Below are 17,917 nucleotides of genomic sequence, written 5' to 3' on the forward strand. Positions count from 1 at the left end.
AGATAGATAGATAGATAGATAGATAGATAGATAGATAGATAGATAGATAGATAGATAGATAGATAGATAGATAGATAGATAGATAGATAGATAGATACCAATATTGAACAAATTAATTGTGATTTTTGCCTATAATCATGCAGCCCGAATTGATTGAGGGGACTAAAGTTAAAAAAGAATAAACAGATAAAATCCACGAAGCTTGGCAAAGATTTGTGCACATGGTGTGCAGACTTTGACATTCAAAAGAGCAAAAACATACATCACTCACCTATAAGAGGAGTCATGGCTGAAGTAAAGACAGAGCTACTCTGCACCACAAATGTCACACCTGCACCCACAAACATGGCGATGTATCCTGCCAGCCACCCAAATGGATAGGGAAGGTCTGCAGTGATGCACAAGAGAAACTTGAATCATTTTTAACTTTAAAGAATAAAGTGCTTACATTTTCCATGTAACCCCCTTCAGTTAAAAATCTATGTTAAGCTAAAATGTCAGTTCTACACTCATCTGCCCGTTGATGCTAAAACTAAGAAGAATTGCTGATCAAAGGCAGTCATAAACACCTACCAGGACCCTGAAAGCTCATTCTGAGAACTCCCTCTTATGGGTTAACAAGGCAAGGAAACATGCATATTTGGAGCTGGCCAATATGAGCTGGAAGTTTCACTTGAGCTCTGAAGCTTTTCAAATCAAGAAGTCAGGCAGGGCTTCAATAAACTCTCAAATGATTTTTGTGTGAATTTTGTAAGGCTTCACAACATCCCTCACACATATAAAACAAATAATTATAATATACTGACACATAATAAGAATAAAAAAAAATAAAATTAAAAAAAGCTTAAATTCACCATTGTGTTTAGCATTTCAGTACCATGGACAGCTCACAATGCTTGCCCAGGTTGCTGATGGTGTTTCTCAAAAATTCATCAGCAATCTGGGCGAAAATTTGCACTTCCAATCTGCACTTCTCTTGATAGAGATTTTGGTCATTACTGAATTGAACACGATCCATGTGCATATGTAAATTTGCCCATTGTTAGTATATCCCTGCAGAGGTTTCCACTCCCATTGCACCTTTTCCAAGTGCCTTCTCACACCAGTTTCTTCCAGCTTAGTTACACTGGCCTTTTCTCCTTTAGTAACTGTAGCAGTTTAACCTGGGTTATTATGAGTGTTGGAAAGTACAGCTTCATGCAATCACATTACATTTTTATGTGATGCAATAATGGAATGTATTAGTGTGTTAATTTCAGTAATAACATTGCAGTAACAGTTATGTTGGTTCTCACTTTATAAAGAGGTGGGTGGAAAGAGAGAAAAGAGCATTAAAGCTTTTTCTTTTTTTCAACTACAGTCAGCTTTTCTGCTGTGTGGGGGAAATGGTGTTGCACCTGCAACCTTTGTCACTAGGAAATATAGATGTAATTTTATTTTTCTTCTAGCTTTTTAGCTTCCATTTCAACCTGTAAATGCTTTTGCAGTACAGTCTCAGTGGTGAGGTCCTCTGTGGCCAAGTTTTCACCTTTCTTTTGATTCAAATTTAAACACTAAAAGAAAGATCTCATCTCCTGAGTAGGATAGAGAATTACTTTCTCCAAATAACATAATGCATTAGTTTAAAATATAACAAGTATTGTGTAATACATTACTTTTTTGAGAACTTTAGCAACACTGGTTGATGTTTTGCTGTTTGTTCAGTACAGTGACTTCCTGGAGCTACACATAGCACTAAGTAATACAAATCACACACGATGGGTTAACTGTATTACTTAGTGCTGATGGGTTGATGGGTTTATCCTGGCTCAAGAGTTGGCAGTTCATCTTGTGATCGGAAGGTTGCCGGTTCGAGCCCCGGCTCAGACAGTCTCGGTCGTTGTGTCCTTGGGCAAGACACTTTACCCTACCACCTACTAGTGTTGGCCAGAGGGGCCGATGGCGCGATATGGCAGCCTTGCTTCTGTCAGTCTGCCTCAGGGCAGCTGTGGCTACAACTGTGGTTTGCCTTCCACCAGTGTGTGAATGAATAGTGGAATCGTAAAGTGCTTTGAGGATCTTGAAAAGCGCTATATAAATGCAATCCATTATTTGTTTCCTAACAAGTCAAGATATTCATTTTTTATTTATTCATTTGGTAGCTCAAATTTAGACTAACCTGTGTTGATGACTTTATGGATGGCCTTTGCTACTTGGCCTTTAAGAAGAGAGTTGAGCAGTTTGACTAGAAGCAGCAAACATGTGCACAGGACAGCCAGCGAGGTGGCGAGTAGGATGAGGCCCACTGTGAGGTCTGACATCTCAGCAGATGCAAACAAATGTCTACCTACAAAGAAAGCCACAATAACAGGATATTTGACTGCATTTATACCTTACCAAATGAGTTGAGACACTATGCAAAGTGACAAAACTTGAAGTTCAATTTACCACCATTTAGTTTGCCATATTTTTTGATAATGTTCTCTTACTGCTTAGTTATACTTGTATCGACTGTTTTGCTATGTAAATAAAAATTTCTTGAGAAGACCAGTTCAGTTTTGGCCTTTTCTTGTTGAAATAAGGGAAGCCTTTTATCCAGAACACACTGCTTGTATACCAACATTATGGCATTATGTTAACTTCTTTGGATATGAGGTTGTACAGATTGGTTCCGGCTTACTATATGATTGATTCAGATTCAGATAGGACTTTAGGTTAACTTACACTTCACGTGTGTTTGCAAGTCATGGCTGGAGTCACAGCTTTCAGTGCTCACGTTGTGATGAGACTACGGATTTATGGATAGATAAAAGAAAGAAAGAAAGAAAGACATTAGCCAGGCCATTTTTACTGACATCAGTGACAAGCTCCATTTGGCGCCAGTACACAGTGACACAGTATGGTAAATGGCCTGTATTTGTATAGTGCTTTACTAGTCCCTAAGGACCCCAAAGCGCTTTACACAACCAGTCATCCACCCATTCACACACACGGCAAGCTACATTGTAGCCATAGCCACCCTAGGGCGCACTGATAGAGGCGAGGCTGCCTGGCGCCACCGGGCCCTCTGTCACCACCAGTAGGCAAAGAAGTGTCTTGCCCAAGGACACAACGACCGAGACTGTCCAAGCAGGGGCTCGAACCGGCAACCTTCCGATTACAAGGCGAACTCCCAACTCTTGAGCCACGATCGCCCCACGATGTGAAGGAGACAGGGCTAGAGATGAGACATTACCATAACAAGGTTGGTCTGGCACCATTCTTTCACCAAGCTCCTGTTCCTCATGCCCTCCTTCCCCATGGCGATCCCTGTGATCACACACTTGTCCAGCTGAGGGTGAAAGAAGATGTACATTCATTTTTCACCACAATTTTTTTGTTTTGTTTTGGGTTTTTTCCTTGGCAGCTGAATTGCTGATCGAGTTTATCAGTTTTCAGCAGTGACCTCAGCTAACGAGTTAGATGATACATGAGATGGTTTTGAAGTGACATTTTTCACTATTTACTTGAAAAAATATTCCAGATATTTCTAAATATGACGTGCATCATTTATTTTATACTTTACTTTTTCATGATGTTGAAATAACCTTACCATGATTTTGCTGTGTAGTGTCAAGTTCAGGCATTATAAGTAGAAGAAAAATTGTGATAAGCCAAATTTTAACGGGTTGCTGATGACCCGACTCTACACCCCTACAAAGCTTAATCAAAATTTATTTGAAGATTTTTGAGTTATGGTGTTTCGACAGAGACACCCATCAATTATGTGCTCAGAATTGCCTTCTACCATGTTGTGTTTAATCTATTTCTTACATTTTGGTTTCTGTGATGTTTGGTTTTGGACAGAAAAAGAAAATAAATATAAATTACAAATAAATCACAACATTGCTGACCTGCTGTGAGTAACATCACAGTTACTAAGCTGAGATCATAGAGGGCTGCAGTCCAATGAAGGGGCATAGTAAACAGTAAATTAGAAAAAATGGCGTCTGATGGTTTTACCTGTATGATAAGCTTGGTGACTGGCTCCGTGATGACCTTGAGTAGCTCGGGTGCTTCCTCCCCTGGCTCGAGCCTCAGAGTGGTGACCAGCAGGTGAGACAGCCGAGTCATGAACCCGCTCGCCACCTCCAGGGGCAACAGAACCAGGACTGACAGCCAGTTGAAGCAGTCATGGATTGTTGCTCCGGCAAAAGCACTATCGTGGATCACAGTCATTTTCTGTGTTAGCTATCCAGGAGCATCATAAACTACTCAGAGTGATTGCTTGTTAATCTCCTTTTCACAGCTCAACTTTTGCTTTTTTGGTCTTTGGCAGTGATGTAATAAGCATTTGAGTTTTGACGTGTGTATATTATGAAAGGTTAAATGATATTTATTTTAGTGGTAATAGATTAACGCACCATCTGTCTGGCGCACTGGTTACTGGTATAGGATTAGTGTGGACTGGTGCCATTATTATAGTGTGAAGCTGCAGCTACAGCTGCCGATGCTTTCTCATCATCCTCCTCTACTTTCTCCTCTGCTCTCTTAACACTTTTTCCCTCTTCCCTCCATCTAACCACTTATCCACTTCACTTTTCCATTTCAGTGTCTTCTTGCCTCAACCCCCACCCTATTCTACCTCCACTCTCCTCCTCGGTCTTGCTGTGTTTTGTCACTCACCGTTGAAACTCAGTTCGTTCTGCCGCTTGCATCATGGCCACTATGGTATTTGTAACCGAAGTCCCAATATTGGTCCCCATGATGACTGGAACAGCCGACCTGACTTCTAAAACTATGAGATGAGACGAAAATGAAGAAGCATGTTACAAAAAAACTAAACTAAACTAAACTAAAACTAAACACTGTAAATGCATATATATATAATATATATAGTATATATAATATATATATATATATATATATATATATATTATATATATATATATATATATATATATATAATTACAGAAAATGGCCTTGTACTTTTTTGATGCAACATGTGTTTTAATGGAAATGAGAGGTGATTGTAATTCTAGGCTAAGTGACACGGCTTTGGAGATGGGTTATTTTTGAATACGCCTTTAATGGTGATGACCCAGAGGGCAGACATCAGGAAGACAAACATTTATGCCTTTCCATATCTTTCAGTCTCCAATAATTACCTCTAATCATCCTCATGGCTCTCTTATTTAAAACAAATCTTTGGAAGCAGAGCAGCAACTCCTGCATACTGATGTAATTCACTTTAACTACCCAGAGCAAAGGTGGAAGACCTACATGCAGAAGCCTGAACATTTTCTTGTAACCTTACCACATAATGGTCTTACACAAGGCTGACTGAGATGATGAGACATTACCCAGAGTAAGAAAGGTTGGATTTGATTGCCCCTCTAATCTTGCTTCACCCTGTCAGACTACACTTATTTTACATCATTTTTACAAATTGCAACTGCAGTACTGGAATCTCGAAATGGGTCTCAGTTAGCGTCTTGAGCCACCTCTCATTTATTTATATTTTGCAAGGAAAATAGAAAATGGGTGCAGTGTTTAATTGAAACATGCAAATATACACATATAAGGCAAAAACAGAGTTTCTTTCTTTAAGCAGTCTTCAGGAATAGTTCCTGGGCTCTTGCAGGACATTTAAAGCTCTTCTTTGGATGTTGGTCTATCATGATGTTCTCAGACTGCTTCAATAATGTTGAGTTGGATCAAAATCAACAATACTTGGTTTATTATTGCATCAGTTTTTAAAAAAAGATCTCCAGCAGCCCCAAACCATCACATAGCATTTACTGTGTTTTAATCTCTTTGTGCTTCTCTCCTGACCTCATCTGGATATAATGATGATGATTTGAACCAAAAATGTCAAATTTGGATTAATCACTCTGTACGAGCTGTTGCCACTCATTTTTAGTCCAGTTCTTGTGTAATCTTGCATACCTCAGCCTTTTCTTCTTGTTTTCCTTTCTTCTGAAATGGCTTCTTGACAGCCACCCTTCCACTGAGACCATTACTGATGAGGCATCATTGAACAGTAGCTGGATCAGGTGAAGGGCCAGATTCATCTCTCGGGTCCTGTGTCAGATCTTTGATTGATTACATTCCTATTTCTTAAGGCCATGATTTTCAGATACTGTTTGTCTGCTGTATATAGGTTTTTTTGGGGGTTTTTTTTAGGTATGCCTTATTCTTTTGTCCTTCACGTGTCCAGGTTACTCAATTTTTAAGGACACACTGAGTTTTCAGCTAACAGCTCTTTGGAAACTACTTTGTTGGCAGAAAACTACTATTTTATCCTGTCCAGCTGTATTATCTTTGGCATTTTTTGTTTTTTGTGGATTCAAAAATGAAAAGAACAAATATTTTTGCAACAGTCTGTAACAAAGTGCAATTTGTTTCTTTCTATTTGCGTAGACATAACACTGGTTCACCCCTTCAGTTAGGTGGTGTTTTTTAAACTTGAATGATTCATAGGTCAGTGTTCAGTGGTTCAAAAAAATGTCCTTTTGAGAACAGTCAGGTATGGGGACTGACCTGAAAGTAAGTGAAAAGTCAATGAAATGCTTTGAGAGACCTTCAGAAAGCCTGGAGAACTATTGCTCAAGACCACATGTAGATCTTTGGAATCAAAATGTAATGAAATGAGGGGCAACTCAAGACTTGTGTACAGTACTATACATTAATCATTCTTTCATTATACAAGTTTGAAAACTGACATAAACATCTAAATAGTGGAAAGCTAAAAAGAAAAGAAAAGAAAAGAAAAGCAACAACGGTGCATTAATCTGCAGCCAAAAGTAGCACGCAACAGATAAATCATTTACAATAGACTTGTATGGTTTCCTAGCACTTTCAGGAGATTAATAAAACTGTGAATGTGAGTTATGGAGCGAAAAGTTAGCACAATGCTCGTTTTAATATTTTTCAAGGGGTTGTTTAGATGCTAGATGACTGGAAACATCACTCTTAGCTGTTCATCTGCTAGTTTAGTTACATTAGAGTGCTGGAGAAATGTGTGCAAGCAAATCTTCCTGTTCTCTAAAAAACAATCCTCTGGTATAGTTTGTTAATGTAACCCAAACTTTATTTGCTAATTTAATCCTTAATGCTAAATAACAAACTGATCATAATGGATTCAACCCTCCACAGGGAATACGGGTTGTAACTTTGAGGCAGAAAATTTCGATTTGAACTATAGACTGCAAATTGATTTTGCTGCCAATAAGGCGCCATGGGGGTGTTATTTTCTCTGGTTTTATTGCTACGGTAATGGATTTTGTTTTCTGTTTGTTAACTTATCTATATATTCAAAATAATAACCTGCAGAGACATAAGCCTACTGTGCAGACAGTACAATAAACACACACGCGCACACACCTGAATTCTGGCACTCACACATTTGCACATGCGTTTATGTGCCTACTCACGTCCGGAGGCCACCAGACTGACTACAATGGAGGTGGAGGTTGATGAGCTCTGAACCAGCACAGTAACCAAGATCCCCACCACGAGCCCTGCCACGGGGTTAGACAGCACTGCATTGTCCTGGAAAATGTCCCCTGCCACTTTACCTGGTTAGATATGCCGCCCACATACACAGAAACACACACATAAAAAAATACCAGTCTTAGGAATCACAAGGTTGCCAAGAGCAATGTTAAACAAAAATCAAACTGTTTGTTTCCCCAATTTCAAGAAGGTCACAGATCAAACTCGGCAGTAAATTATACAGCAGCAGGGCCCAGTAGGATGGTGTGAACTGGTGCTCGGTGACTCACTTATTTGTCAAACATCAACAGACTGAGTCACTATGAACCTGCTGATGGGGCAGTGAGGGTCAGAGCGCTTACCCCCTGCTAACTGGAAGGCAGAGCTCAGAGTGTCCAAGGAGCAAACAAAGAGGAAGAGGAGGAGGAAGAGGAGAGGGATCTTGGATAGATTGATAAGGACCTTCTTGATCTTGTTTGGACTCGCTGCTGAGGTCTGAGGAGATCTGTCTGGAGAAAACAGCAAAGAGACGGTTAGACTGAAATCTTTTTTTAAGGGATTTTATCTGATGAAACAAAACGGCAGCATGTTTTTGGCCACTGCTCAACTCTCTGATAGCTGTGTCCTCTCACATGTAGAGATAGAAGCCATCTGACAAAGTACATTCATAACCCATATTCAGCCAAACACTGCTGAGTGAGAGGCCACATGATCCCACTGGCACTGTGTGTCTCCTGAGCATGTCCTTATCTAATGAGCCTGTGGCTTGCTTCTGCTGTTGTAATTTACCGCCTCAAAGAGGTTAAACCTGCTGCCAGCGTGGGAGATGTATGTGTCACTCTCCTCTTTATGCCTCTCTTGTACCTTTCTCCCCGGGGAATGTGCCTGCCTCCATCAGTGAGGGTTTGTCGGAGTGGTGATTGGTATGTTGGTTACAGCCCTCAAAGCTGCCAGTGAGGTCAAGGGTGGAGCCGATGCCAGACTCCCTGTCCTCCTCCGCCAGTGGGAGTTTGGGATGTGAGGGAAGCTGAGCCGAGTGTATTCTCACCCCTGGTAGCAGAAGAGGAGTCAGGCAATTCAAAGACATAAAACAAGAATGGTGGGAATTTAAACTAATGAGTTACCACTGAAGCCGAGCTCCGTGCTCCGTCCAGAGGACACTATGGTTATAGATCGAGAGGACATGGCGCTGTGAGTGCTGTGTGGAGATATGCAAGCAATTAAAATCGCAGGATGTTACCACCGTGGAGGGAACAGATCTGATAGTGGATGTATTTATCAGCCACCTGCAGCAGTAAGAAAAAGAAGCCAACAGAGACCAACAAGTGTGTATATGAGCCCATCTCTCACAGAGGTACAGGGATCAACAGACAAGCAATTAGAAGAGAGCGAAGGCAGCCCACGTGGTTATGTAATTGGCAGCTATCCATGATGTGAGGTCAGGCGTCTCACCTCCCAAACAACTAAACAACCTCATCAGATCATGAAGAACACATTAGGATCCGTGTAGCTTATCCTGTCTTCCATTTCCTACAGCTGCGAGCCAGCTCTTCAAGGGACTCTCCAGCATCTATAGAGCAAGTCTCTTCAAAGGGTTTCATGCTCTTGATTTGAAGAGATCCCAAACCCCCACCCCCATCCCACCCTTCTTTTTTTTCTGTCTTCCACTTTGGGGACTCCAGTGGAGGAGGGAGTACTAATGTCTCTTAAAAGCAAAGAGGATGGAAGTAATTACAGCAGCCAAAATTACAGTAATTACAGTCACTGCATCATCCTTACCGCGCGTGTCATCCTGCTGCAGGTTTCAGATGCGCGCGGAGGCCTGCGTTAACATATGTACATCTGTCTGTATGTGGGAGAAACAGCCCACTGCAGCAGGATAAACTCTGAATGTATCTGAGCTGATTTTGTGAGCGTGTGTACTGAATGTTATCCTCTAATCTAACTGCCCCGCTCGTCTGTTTGTCAGTCTGCCACCGTTCCCGTCTCAGCTCTTGTGCCGTTACGTGCAAGTTTGTGTTTAAGGCTGTCTCTGTGACTCACATGGATAATTTCTCGATTAGTGTTGCTGCAATTTTGTTTTGCTTTGTAGAAAAATGCAGGCTTTTCTCAAGCATTTAGCCAATGTTGTCAGTGTGAGTCAGCTTACTTGGCAAGATTTTCTAAAAGTATGTATGAGACATCGAAATAAAAGCTGGAATTTAAAAAAAAAAGTGTATATAGTAAAATAGTGTTGCCTCTTACCTTGTCCAAAGGCTTAGGTGTTGCTCATGACCCCGCTAAAGGAAGGTATCAAACTGAAGACTAAAACATCTTTAAATAGACCGAGTGTGGAGGTATCAGGGGGGAAACATCTACGTGATCTCTCGGTTATTAACTTGCTCTCTCATCAGAGACAGCATTGTTAATCAGTTACACAATGTCTTAAGTTAATGATGCATAGGTCTTAAATGCCTGTTGTGTATTAGGTAATAAATTATGTTTGTTCAGCCAGCTATTTTACCTGATTTGGGCCCCAGATAAAGCTTGCAAGATGAAGTGGCCTGTTTGATGTGATTTATCAACCCTTCTCACTTGAGGTTTTTAGGTAGCAATGCAGGAGAAACCTGACATCTAGTGGCGTGTTTTAGATAAACCTGGGAGATTGCTCCTGTTTTCTTAAGTCCGCTCACATTCTCATGCGGCTGTTTCCATCACGTTTCGTAGTCTTGGCAAAGATTAAAGCCGGGGTATTAAATGATCACTTCTTCCACGAGATAAGTCAGTGGAAGTATTTCAGACACGCAAAGCGTAATCTGTTTGACTTGTACAGAATGTTCAGGTACTTAGGTACTTTGCCAGCACTCAGCATCAAGCCTGTTTTGATTGGAAATAGACTATCAAGGAGATTTTCTGAGAGCCTCTTGACACGCATGCACCGCTATCCACACGCAGCGCCCGCCTGTGTTGTTGTGGGGGTAATTGTTAATAATTAGTGCAGCCGCGGTTCTGTCATATCAGCAGTGCTCTCAACCAAATCTCCCAAGCCTGCTGACGCCAGACTTGCATCTATGAACTTAATAAACCCTTTAGACTAAGTTGTTGCTTTCCAATCTGTTATGAGATCTGGGAGCCTGAGAGAAATAACAGCCTTGTTGTTTTTCAGGGAGCTGGGTTTGCTGCTGTAGGTGGCGACTGGAGGAGAAATCCTTGAGATTTGGAGCAGAATTATACAGAGAGAGAGAAAAAAAACGAAGCACAGATGTACCAGCGCACATGGACGCGCGCGCGCACACACACGTGTAATCACGTAAACACACACTGAGCGGCTCTAGAGCTCTTTGGTTAAAAAACACTCCACGTTGCAGTTAATCCCATCTCCAGATGTGCGAGTCACAGGGTGGCTGCTGCTACTGCACAGCACGCCGATGAACCAGACGGGGGCTAAATTCTGCCACGCAAGGCGTCCTGCTTGGTTTATCTAATATTAAAAAATAAATAAAGCAAAGCCTCTGGGTTTTTAACAAAGGGGCCCATAACACTATGAACAAAACGTCAGTTAATTATCTCTACACAGGTGTGTGTCTTATTCTAAAGACTCTGTTCTTGTTTTGACTGGCTAGGTGACACTAATCAGCACAAGTCATTCAGATTAATACTAATCTCTTCTACCTTGATCACTGTTGTCATCTACACGAAGGGAGTAATGATGCTTTGAGAAAAAGAAAAAGCACTCTGATATTTTATATAGATCTGTGTGTTTTTCATGTCTGTTGTTAACACAAGAGATAAAACCTTAACTGGAGCTTCACATTCACAGAACTGAAACAATCAGACTCAAATAATCAACTTGATTTCATGATTTGAGCACATAAACTGCTGGTTTAGGAACAAGCGTCAATCCTGCCACATGTACGGCCTCCGTTTCAGATTATGCGATTCCCAAAGTGGTTGCTGCAGCCCCCTAGTGGGTGCTGAAGTTAGGCCTGCAGGCTTGCTGGCCAAGAAGGTGCATTTTACAATTAAAAACAAAAAGCAATCACAACTATTAAAATAAAACCCATCCATCCATTCGCTTTCGCTTATCCTTTTCAGGGTCACGGGGGGCGCTGGAGCCTATCCCAGCTGTCATAGGGCGAGAGGAACCCATGGAATTTAAATGACTTCTTATCGTAGGTGGCAGACGTAAAGCTCATAAGAGAGAATCGGCTTTAACGAGCAAATCAATCAACAGAACTTCAACAAGCAAATCAAAATAAATCACCGAGAAGAAAACACTCCATCGTAGTTTCATGCAGTAATCAGAGTTATGATTAAAGGATTGCGTGGGTGGCAGAAGGTTGCCAGATTTCAAATTGGGCTTCGGACCTTCCAAGTTTGTAAAAAAAAAAAAAAAAAAAACTGCAGGAGACGTTGCAGGGTGAAAAGAACATTTGAAACTAATGATACATATATTTATGTGTGATGAAGCAGCTCTTCCATCCTTAAAAATCAGCACCTTTATTTATTTTTATTTAAAAATACACTGAGACTGCCATTGAATGCATCGATGGGATAATCTTACATATTATTGGGTGATTTCATAAAGATTTCGATTTTGAGCTGTGCTTCTTTCATCCTCTGCTGCACACCATCATCTATCTGTATTGTTTCCGACAGCCTTATTATTTGGCAGTTGGCTTAGTGGAGGTTAGTAAACACAGATTCACTCAGCAACATCACTTTATTGTTACTACACATTCAGGTGGCATGTATACACCACTCACAGTACAATGAAACAATATCATCACAGGTGTCCTTCTGTTCACATACATGTTGTTTCAGCGGTAGGGTGAATTTTTGTGTGTGTGTGTGTGTGTGTGTGTGTGTGTGTGTGTGTGTGTGTGTGTGTGTGTGTTTTAGTCCAATTCTCTCCTTTTAATCAATTCACGGCTTGCATTTTTTTCATATACTATTCTGCATGTTCCTCTGTGTACATCTGCACATTTTATGTCTCAGGTTTATGATGATGTAGCTTTATGGCATCTTTTTTTGGCTTTGTTCATCATTTCAGTTCTTCGCTGGAGGATGACGGTGTCTCAGAGCCATCAGGACATTCCTGCAACAAATAAAAATAAAACTCTGGTTTTAAACATAGCTTTAGGCTTTAATGCCAATACAGTAGAACAGTGATACATCTCACCTTCACTCTCTCCAGCTCTGGTCTGCCTGGGAGTGATTTTTGTGAGGAAAAGGCCTGTGAGGAAAGACAGTAAGGTTGACTCATAGGGTGAGGGAAGAAATAGTGTGCTAGGGTGAACATCAGGCTGCTGCAGGCTCACCTTCTTTGACTGCTGTACCTCCTCTGTGGACTTAGACCTATTTTTCATGTGTTTCTGAGGAGAGGTGTTGGTGGGACACTAGGCAGAGGGAAGGGTCGCATTAGACGGCGAATGATTAAAATTTAGTGTATCAGAGTATCGGGTTCTTAAGTACCTCATTTGTCTTCTGCTCCATGGCTGACTTGAAAGTTTTTCCTCAGATGTTCGGGGCTGTGGGGACTTAGGATGGATCACTCTGTTTTTCTTGCAAACTTTGGCTGTGCAACTAAAAGGTTAGGAGAAAAAACGAGAGAAACTTTCAAAAAGCGTGACTGCACGCAACAACAACAGACAAGGGAAAGTCATTAATATATCCAGTAAAATGCAAACAATTAATCTTGCCCTAAGCGGTCTGATCCACTGCAAGAGATCCAAGTGAAGCTAGAGCAAGAGAGTGTGCAGTTATGAGCTCTTCTCACTAGAGGGTGTCTCTGACTCAGAGATACACTGCTGCAGATTTCAGTGTCCTGTTGTTTGTTTTTAGCTTTGGGATTCACTAGAAGCAAAAATTATGACTGATTACAGGTTAGCTTGGCTCAATTTTCTCTACTGGCAAAACAGGCATACTTTAAAAAAAAAAAAAAAGAACGGGGGGGGGGGGGAGAAGGGTGGTAATTCTTCTGACCTTGTTTGATTATACATAAATCCACCAAATATTTTTTTTTAAATTGTATTTCAGTATGTAAACATTGCTTGTTGGAGCCCTAACGGTTGACATAACAGAAGCTCAACTTTAGCTGAGAGGACGAAAGCAAAACAGCAAGTCACAGCAAATAAAATCGTGAAAAGAAGGACTGCTCTGAACAAGGACACACACAGTTACTCAAACAGTGATTCCTCGAGAACTGAAAGACCACAGAGAACACTAGGCAACAGTCACAGCCAGGGCCACAGCTGGAGTCATGAGCCCTGTTGGCTGAGGGACAAAACACCACTGGGTCTGGTTCAGTGAACAAGAGACTTTTTTTCCCCTTTCTTTTTTTAACAGTCCATCAGCCTCCCTTTTGATGTCTGCTTCTCTCTGTCAGGCACACCGATGAGATTCTAATGGTATGAAGGGGTGGTTCAGTGCTGCTGTTCAAAAAGAAGAAATAAAATATGTCATAGGTATTTCAAACAAAAGACTTGAGCTTAAAAGCTCTTGGTTGAACATGGGAACCAACATTATTGAAAGCGGAAACTTTAAAATTAGGAAGTTATTGTAGTTTTCTGATGCTTTTGTCTACATCCTGCAGAGAATAGCAGAAACACCATCTAAGTGGATCTATCACTTTTGCCAGTATTTTTTTTCTGGGTCTTTTTCCTATGATTTGCCATTTGTTCTGTCTCTCTGTCCTCTATTCTCCTTCTCCTCTCCCCCAACCAGTCACCGCAGATGGGTGTCCCACCCTGAGCCTGGTTCTGCTGAAGGTCTGTTCCTGTTAATAGGGAGTTTTTCCTTCCCACTGTCACCAGGTGCTTGCTCGGAGGAGGTTGTGTAATTCTTGGGGTTTCTTTAATATTGTAGGGTCTTTACCTTATAATATAAATGAACTTGAGGTGACTGCTGTTGTGAATGAATAGTATAAAAATAACTGTAAATTGCATTAATAATGTAATTTGGCATATTGCAACCTAATAAATATGAAAAATGATGTGATAGTAACAGAAATAACTTCATATCCTTGATGTTTCTACATTAAAAAAAAATACCTGTTTCTAAATCCTGATTGGTGCAGAGACATATGCAACATTACCATTATGTAACTGAGGCAACTGAGTCATTTCACAAAAAGCTGTTTTTTTTTTCAGAGCCTTTAAAGCGTCAATCATTGCTGAGTTTTCAAAATGTAGCACATCTAACAGACAGCTTATCTCTTTCCAAGATGCATGCGATTACAATTTACTTATTACTTACTGATGAGGCTAGAATGCCAAACACACACACACACACACACACACACACACACACACACACACACACACACACACACACACACACACACACATATATATATATGTGTGTGTGTGTGTGTGTGTGTGTGCCTAATCTTCCTGTAAGATTATCTGCCTAATCTTACAGGAAGCATTTAGCCCAGGGCTCATAAAGAATGAATAGGAAATGATCAACGGGAGCGCACTCACTCGCTGTGATGGCTGACATCATGGTGGCATCACTTTTGATGCTGCAGGGAACTCTGGTACAAAGTCCTACCTGAAGTGGAATATATGTGATATTCAGTGAGGCCAGAAATACTCCACTTGGTCAGTACCAGTGGAGTTTCTGCTTTCTTTTATACAAGTTCCATTACCACAGAACATGTATGTTTGTTCGGTAGGTACAGCCAGGAGGGATGATGAACTCTCTGCACTTACTTTAAAATCTGCATTATAGCCCTTTGAGGGACAGCTGAGGATAATCTGAGGCTTCATGGCAGGGCAGGCATTCAAAGAGTCCTGAGTGCTCTTTCTGACCAACTCGCTGAAGGAAATGACCTAAATGTGAATGATTTGCTTGCTTGCCTCACTCTGTCTATCCCCCGCTTTCCTCTGTTACCGTCTTTTCATCTTTGTGTAGAAGAGAAATTCTTCCACTGCAGACGAAGCCAAGAAGTGGAGGATCGTATAGGTTAGACTGAGGCGGGTGGAAGTTCAGCTCCTTTGTAGCAGAGATAAAAACCCCTGTGGCTTTGAGAAACACTTCGCCAACGATTAGTCCACATGAGCAACAATCAAGGTGGCACATCGAAATCATCACGTCTCTTTTTTTGATATAGATAAAAAGAAATGTACATGCATAAAGCTTTTACATGCCCCTACAGACGGAAGCATACACGTGCAAAGCAATCTTTACCATTTAAAGCTACTGAATAAGTTTTGTTCTGCAGGGATGGGCAAACAGACTCAATTTGAGATGCAGCAGAAGGAAGAAGATAAGGCAGAAAAGTTTAATGACTACGTAGCCTTTACGATCCTTAATAAAGGCTGCTGTTCACATCTGCGTTACGTAAGAAGCAAATCTATTCCGGAGGTTTGAATCCATAACCCTGAAAGAACCTCACACAGAGCCTATCTTTGCGTCCGGGTCAACACTAATTAACTCCCTAACTGAGAAACAGAACATGACAAGAGCTCCTTAAGCATAAGTTTCCTGTGGATGTGTGTTCTGCCTCTACACTGTCACTCCTGCCTTCTTCCTGCTCAACCTAAAGGTCTGCCAAATCACTCCCTCCTGGAAACACAATAAGAAGTCATTAGTTTCATTTGCTGATTTAGTCAAACAGTGATGACACTGGATGCCTGTATCGCTTCAGCCATGTGTTGATGGTTTCAAGTCTTTTGGGAGGAATTCAAACCAGGAGTTAAAAATCAGTGTCTGACATTTCTCAGCCACCACACAAGTGTCTGCAAACATGCTGATCGCAAATCTTCACGTGGCCAGGATTTGTGTAATAAAATGGGCTGTTTTACCACAGACAACACACAGCGAGATGGCTGGAGCACCAAGGTCAGCATGTGAGCAGTGATGGAAGAGAGCACATGAAAATGGCTCAGTGTCAAGGACATTATGCCGTGTAATTGATGATGATGTGCTGTCTGTTTTGTCACACTCAGGTGGGACATGCACACATCCCAACTACACCCAGCTGGATGTATTAAGTCAGTAGCTGACCAGCACAACTGCCCTCTGTCGGAATCACAGCTGAGCCATGTGTATCTCACCTGATACCCGAGTCATGGTTATGACTCCATAATCTTTTCATTCTTAACCCACTGAAGACTGATTGAAGACTGCCCTTCAACTGTGCACAATCTTTCAATCCACATTAATGTGCCTGCATTGATCGGCTGGACAGGTTTTGTTTTACAGCACTTACACATATTTTGCAGGACTCTCTAAGGCGGTGTGAGCTCCCATTAGAAGAACTATTTTAGAAATCCAGAACCTGCTTGTTATTCATCCAGATGTACAATGGACATGAAGCTTAGCTCAAACTGAAAGCTGTAAACAACAAAACAGAGACAAGACAGAGCGCTAGCACAGTCTGAATGAAAACGTGCTTTTCCATGAATGAGGAAATGAAGGAGGCATAGTACTTTTCATCATGCACAGTAAAGCACTGAGTGACAGAAGGGAGTGGACGATGAATGATGCGGGTGATGGAAAGAGGAGAAAAAAAGGCACCCACATCTACTGACTGAACGAGCCCTGCAATCATCACAAATGAGACAAATGAAATGCCTGGGGTTAATTCATACACTCACCTCCTTCCCTCTCTTTTCTCCTCTCAGTACAGTAGGCGTGCAGTGGGGTAAATGACACTCATCTCACTGCTGCTATGGTGTCTGTGAGAGTACACCCCTCTCTGCCCATTCATAGCTCCGCCGACGCACCACTCACGGATGGAGTCAGTAGCCAGCCAGCCAGCTCCCCCCCTCCCCCCTCACACACGCACATCCAAGACTACCACCAGGTGTGTCACTCAAAGCTTTGTGTGCTAATGTCTCCAGGCTGGCAGTGGGAAGCTGTGGATGTGACAGACAGGTATTGTACACTGCACATCCATGCTGACGTCCACAGCTCTCATCATTACTTTAGGTTATTTCAATGACAATCACATTATACCAGATGATGATGCATGTAAGGTGGCTTGACTGAGATACTTTCAAAACATGTACTCTGAAATATGCATAACGCTGACATCATTCATGTTGATGAGACCATCTATGACTCATCCAGATTGTTTTGTAACCCATACAATAGCCAAATACAACAGGAAGCCACCTTCCAGCAACAAGTCTGCAGGCAGATTAAGCTGGTCATTGGCCACAGAACCAACTTAAAGAGCCAATCATAGCATTGCAGTGCTGTGATTGGTTCTTTAAAAAAAAAGAAAAAAGACATCATTATGTGACAGCATTTTCGAAGAGCTTTCCTTTAACCAAGATACACCAGAAGACTCAGGAATGAATAATGTAATCAATGCTAGTTACATGTGTAAAGACTTGCTTTACCCTGTATGAATCACACAGTTGGTCCACAGGGGTTGTGGGGTCTGACTGCACTGCATATAAAACCCAATCACGTAGCATTTCTCAAGCCAGAAACTGACCTCAGTGATTCATCACCCCCCCCCCAAAAA

General features: G+C 41.5%; 1 protein-coding gene and 1 long non-coding RNA gene across 3 annotated transcripts in view; both read right to left on the reverse strand.

Moving 5' to 3' along the window:
* Positions 1-9,806, reverse strand: part of slc34a1b (solute carrier family 34 member 1b) — a 22,404-nt gene extending 12,598 nt beyond the window's left edge. Inside the window, exons 1-11 of one of the 2 annotated variants that reach the window (XM_005921147.2) lie at positions 9,700-9,806; positions 8,580-8,653; positions 8,320-8,505; positions 7,818-7,964; positions 7,395-7,538; positions 4,645-4,756; positions 3,982-4,177; positions 3,215-3,310; positions 2,704-2,767; positions 2,159-2,326; positions 272-388 (exon numbers count right to left, since the gene is read on the reverse strand). In XM_005921147.2, coding sequence (XP_005921209.1) covers positions 272-388; positions 2,159-2,326; positions 2,704-2,767; positions 3,215-3,310; positions 3,982-4,177; positions 4,645-4,756; positions 7,395-7,538; positions 7,818-7,964; positions 8,320-8,505; positions 8,580-8,640 — 1,291 coding nt within the window. In that variant the 5' untranslated portion in view covers positions 8,641-8,653; positions 9,700-9,806. Of the gene's footprint in view, positions 1-271; positions 389-2,158; positions 2,327-2,703; positions 2,768-3,214; positions 3,311-3,981; positions 4,178-4,644; positions 4,757-7,394; positions 7,539-7,817; positions 7,965-8,319; positions 8,506-8,579; positions 8,742-9,699 lie in introns of both variants that reach the window. The other variant, XM_014333277.2, reaches the window with a different exon arrangement.
* A 2,464-nt stretch (positions 9,807-12,270) lies between these two features.
* Positions 12,271-17,891, reverse strand: LOC106633170. The gene is made up of 5 exons (XR_001336254.2): positions 17,040-17,891; positions 12,910-13,020; positions 12,756-12,833; positions 12,617-12,670; positions 12,271-12,532 (listed from the first exon to the last, which is right to left on the reverse strand). It is a non-coding gene; the product is annotated as an uncharacterized LOC106633170 (long non-coding RNA).
* Positions 17,892-17,917: the final 26 nt, after the last annotated feature.

The sequence above is a fragment of the Haplochromis burtoni genome, unplaced genomic scaffold (assembly GCF_018398535.1).
Source record: "Haplochromis burtoni strain Fernald_Lab_line unplaced genomic scaffold, NCSU_Asbu1 Contig_10, whole genome shotgun sequence".
In the NCBI taxonomy this organism is placed as follows: domain Eukaryota; kingdom Metazoa; phylum Chordata; class Actinopteri; order Cichliformes; family Cichlidae; genus Haplochromis; species Haplochromis burtoni.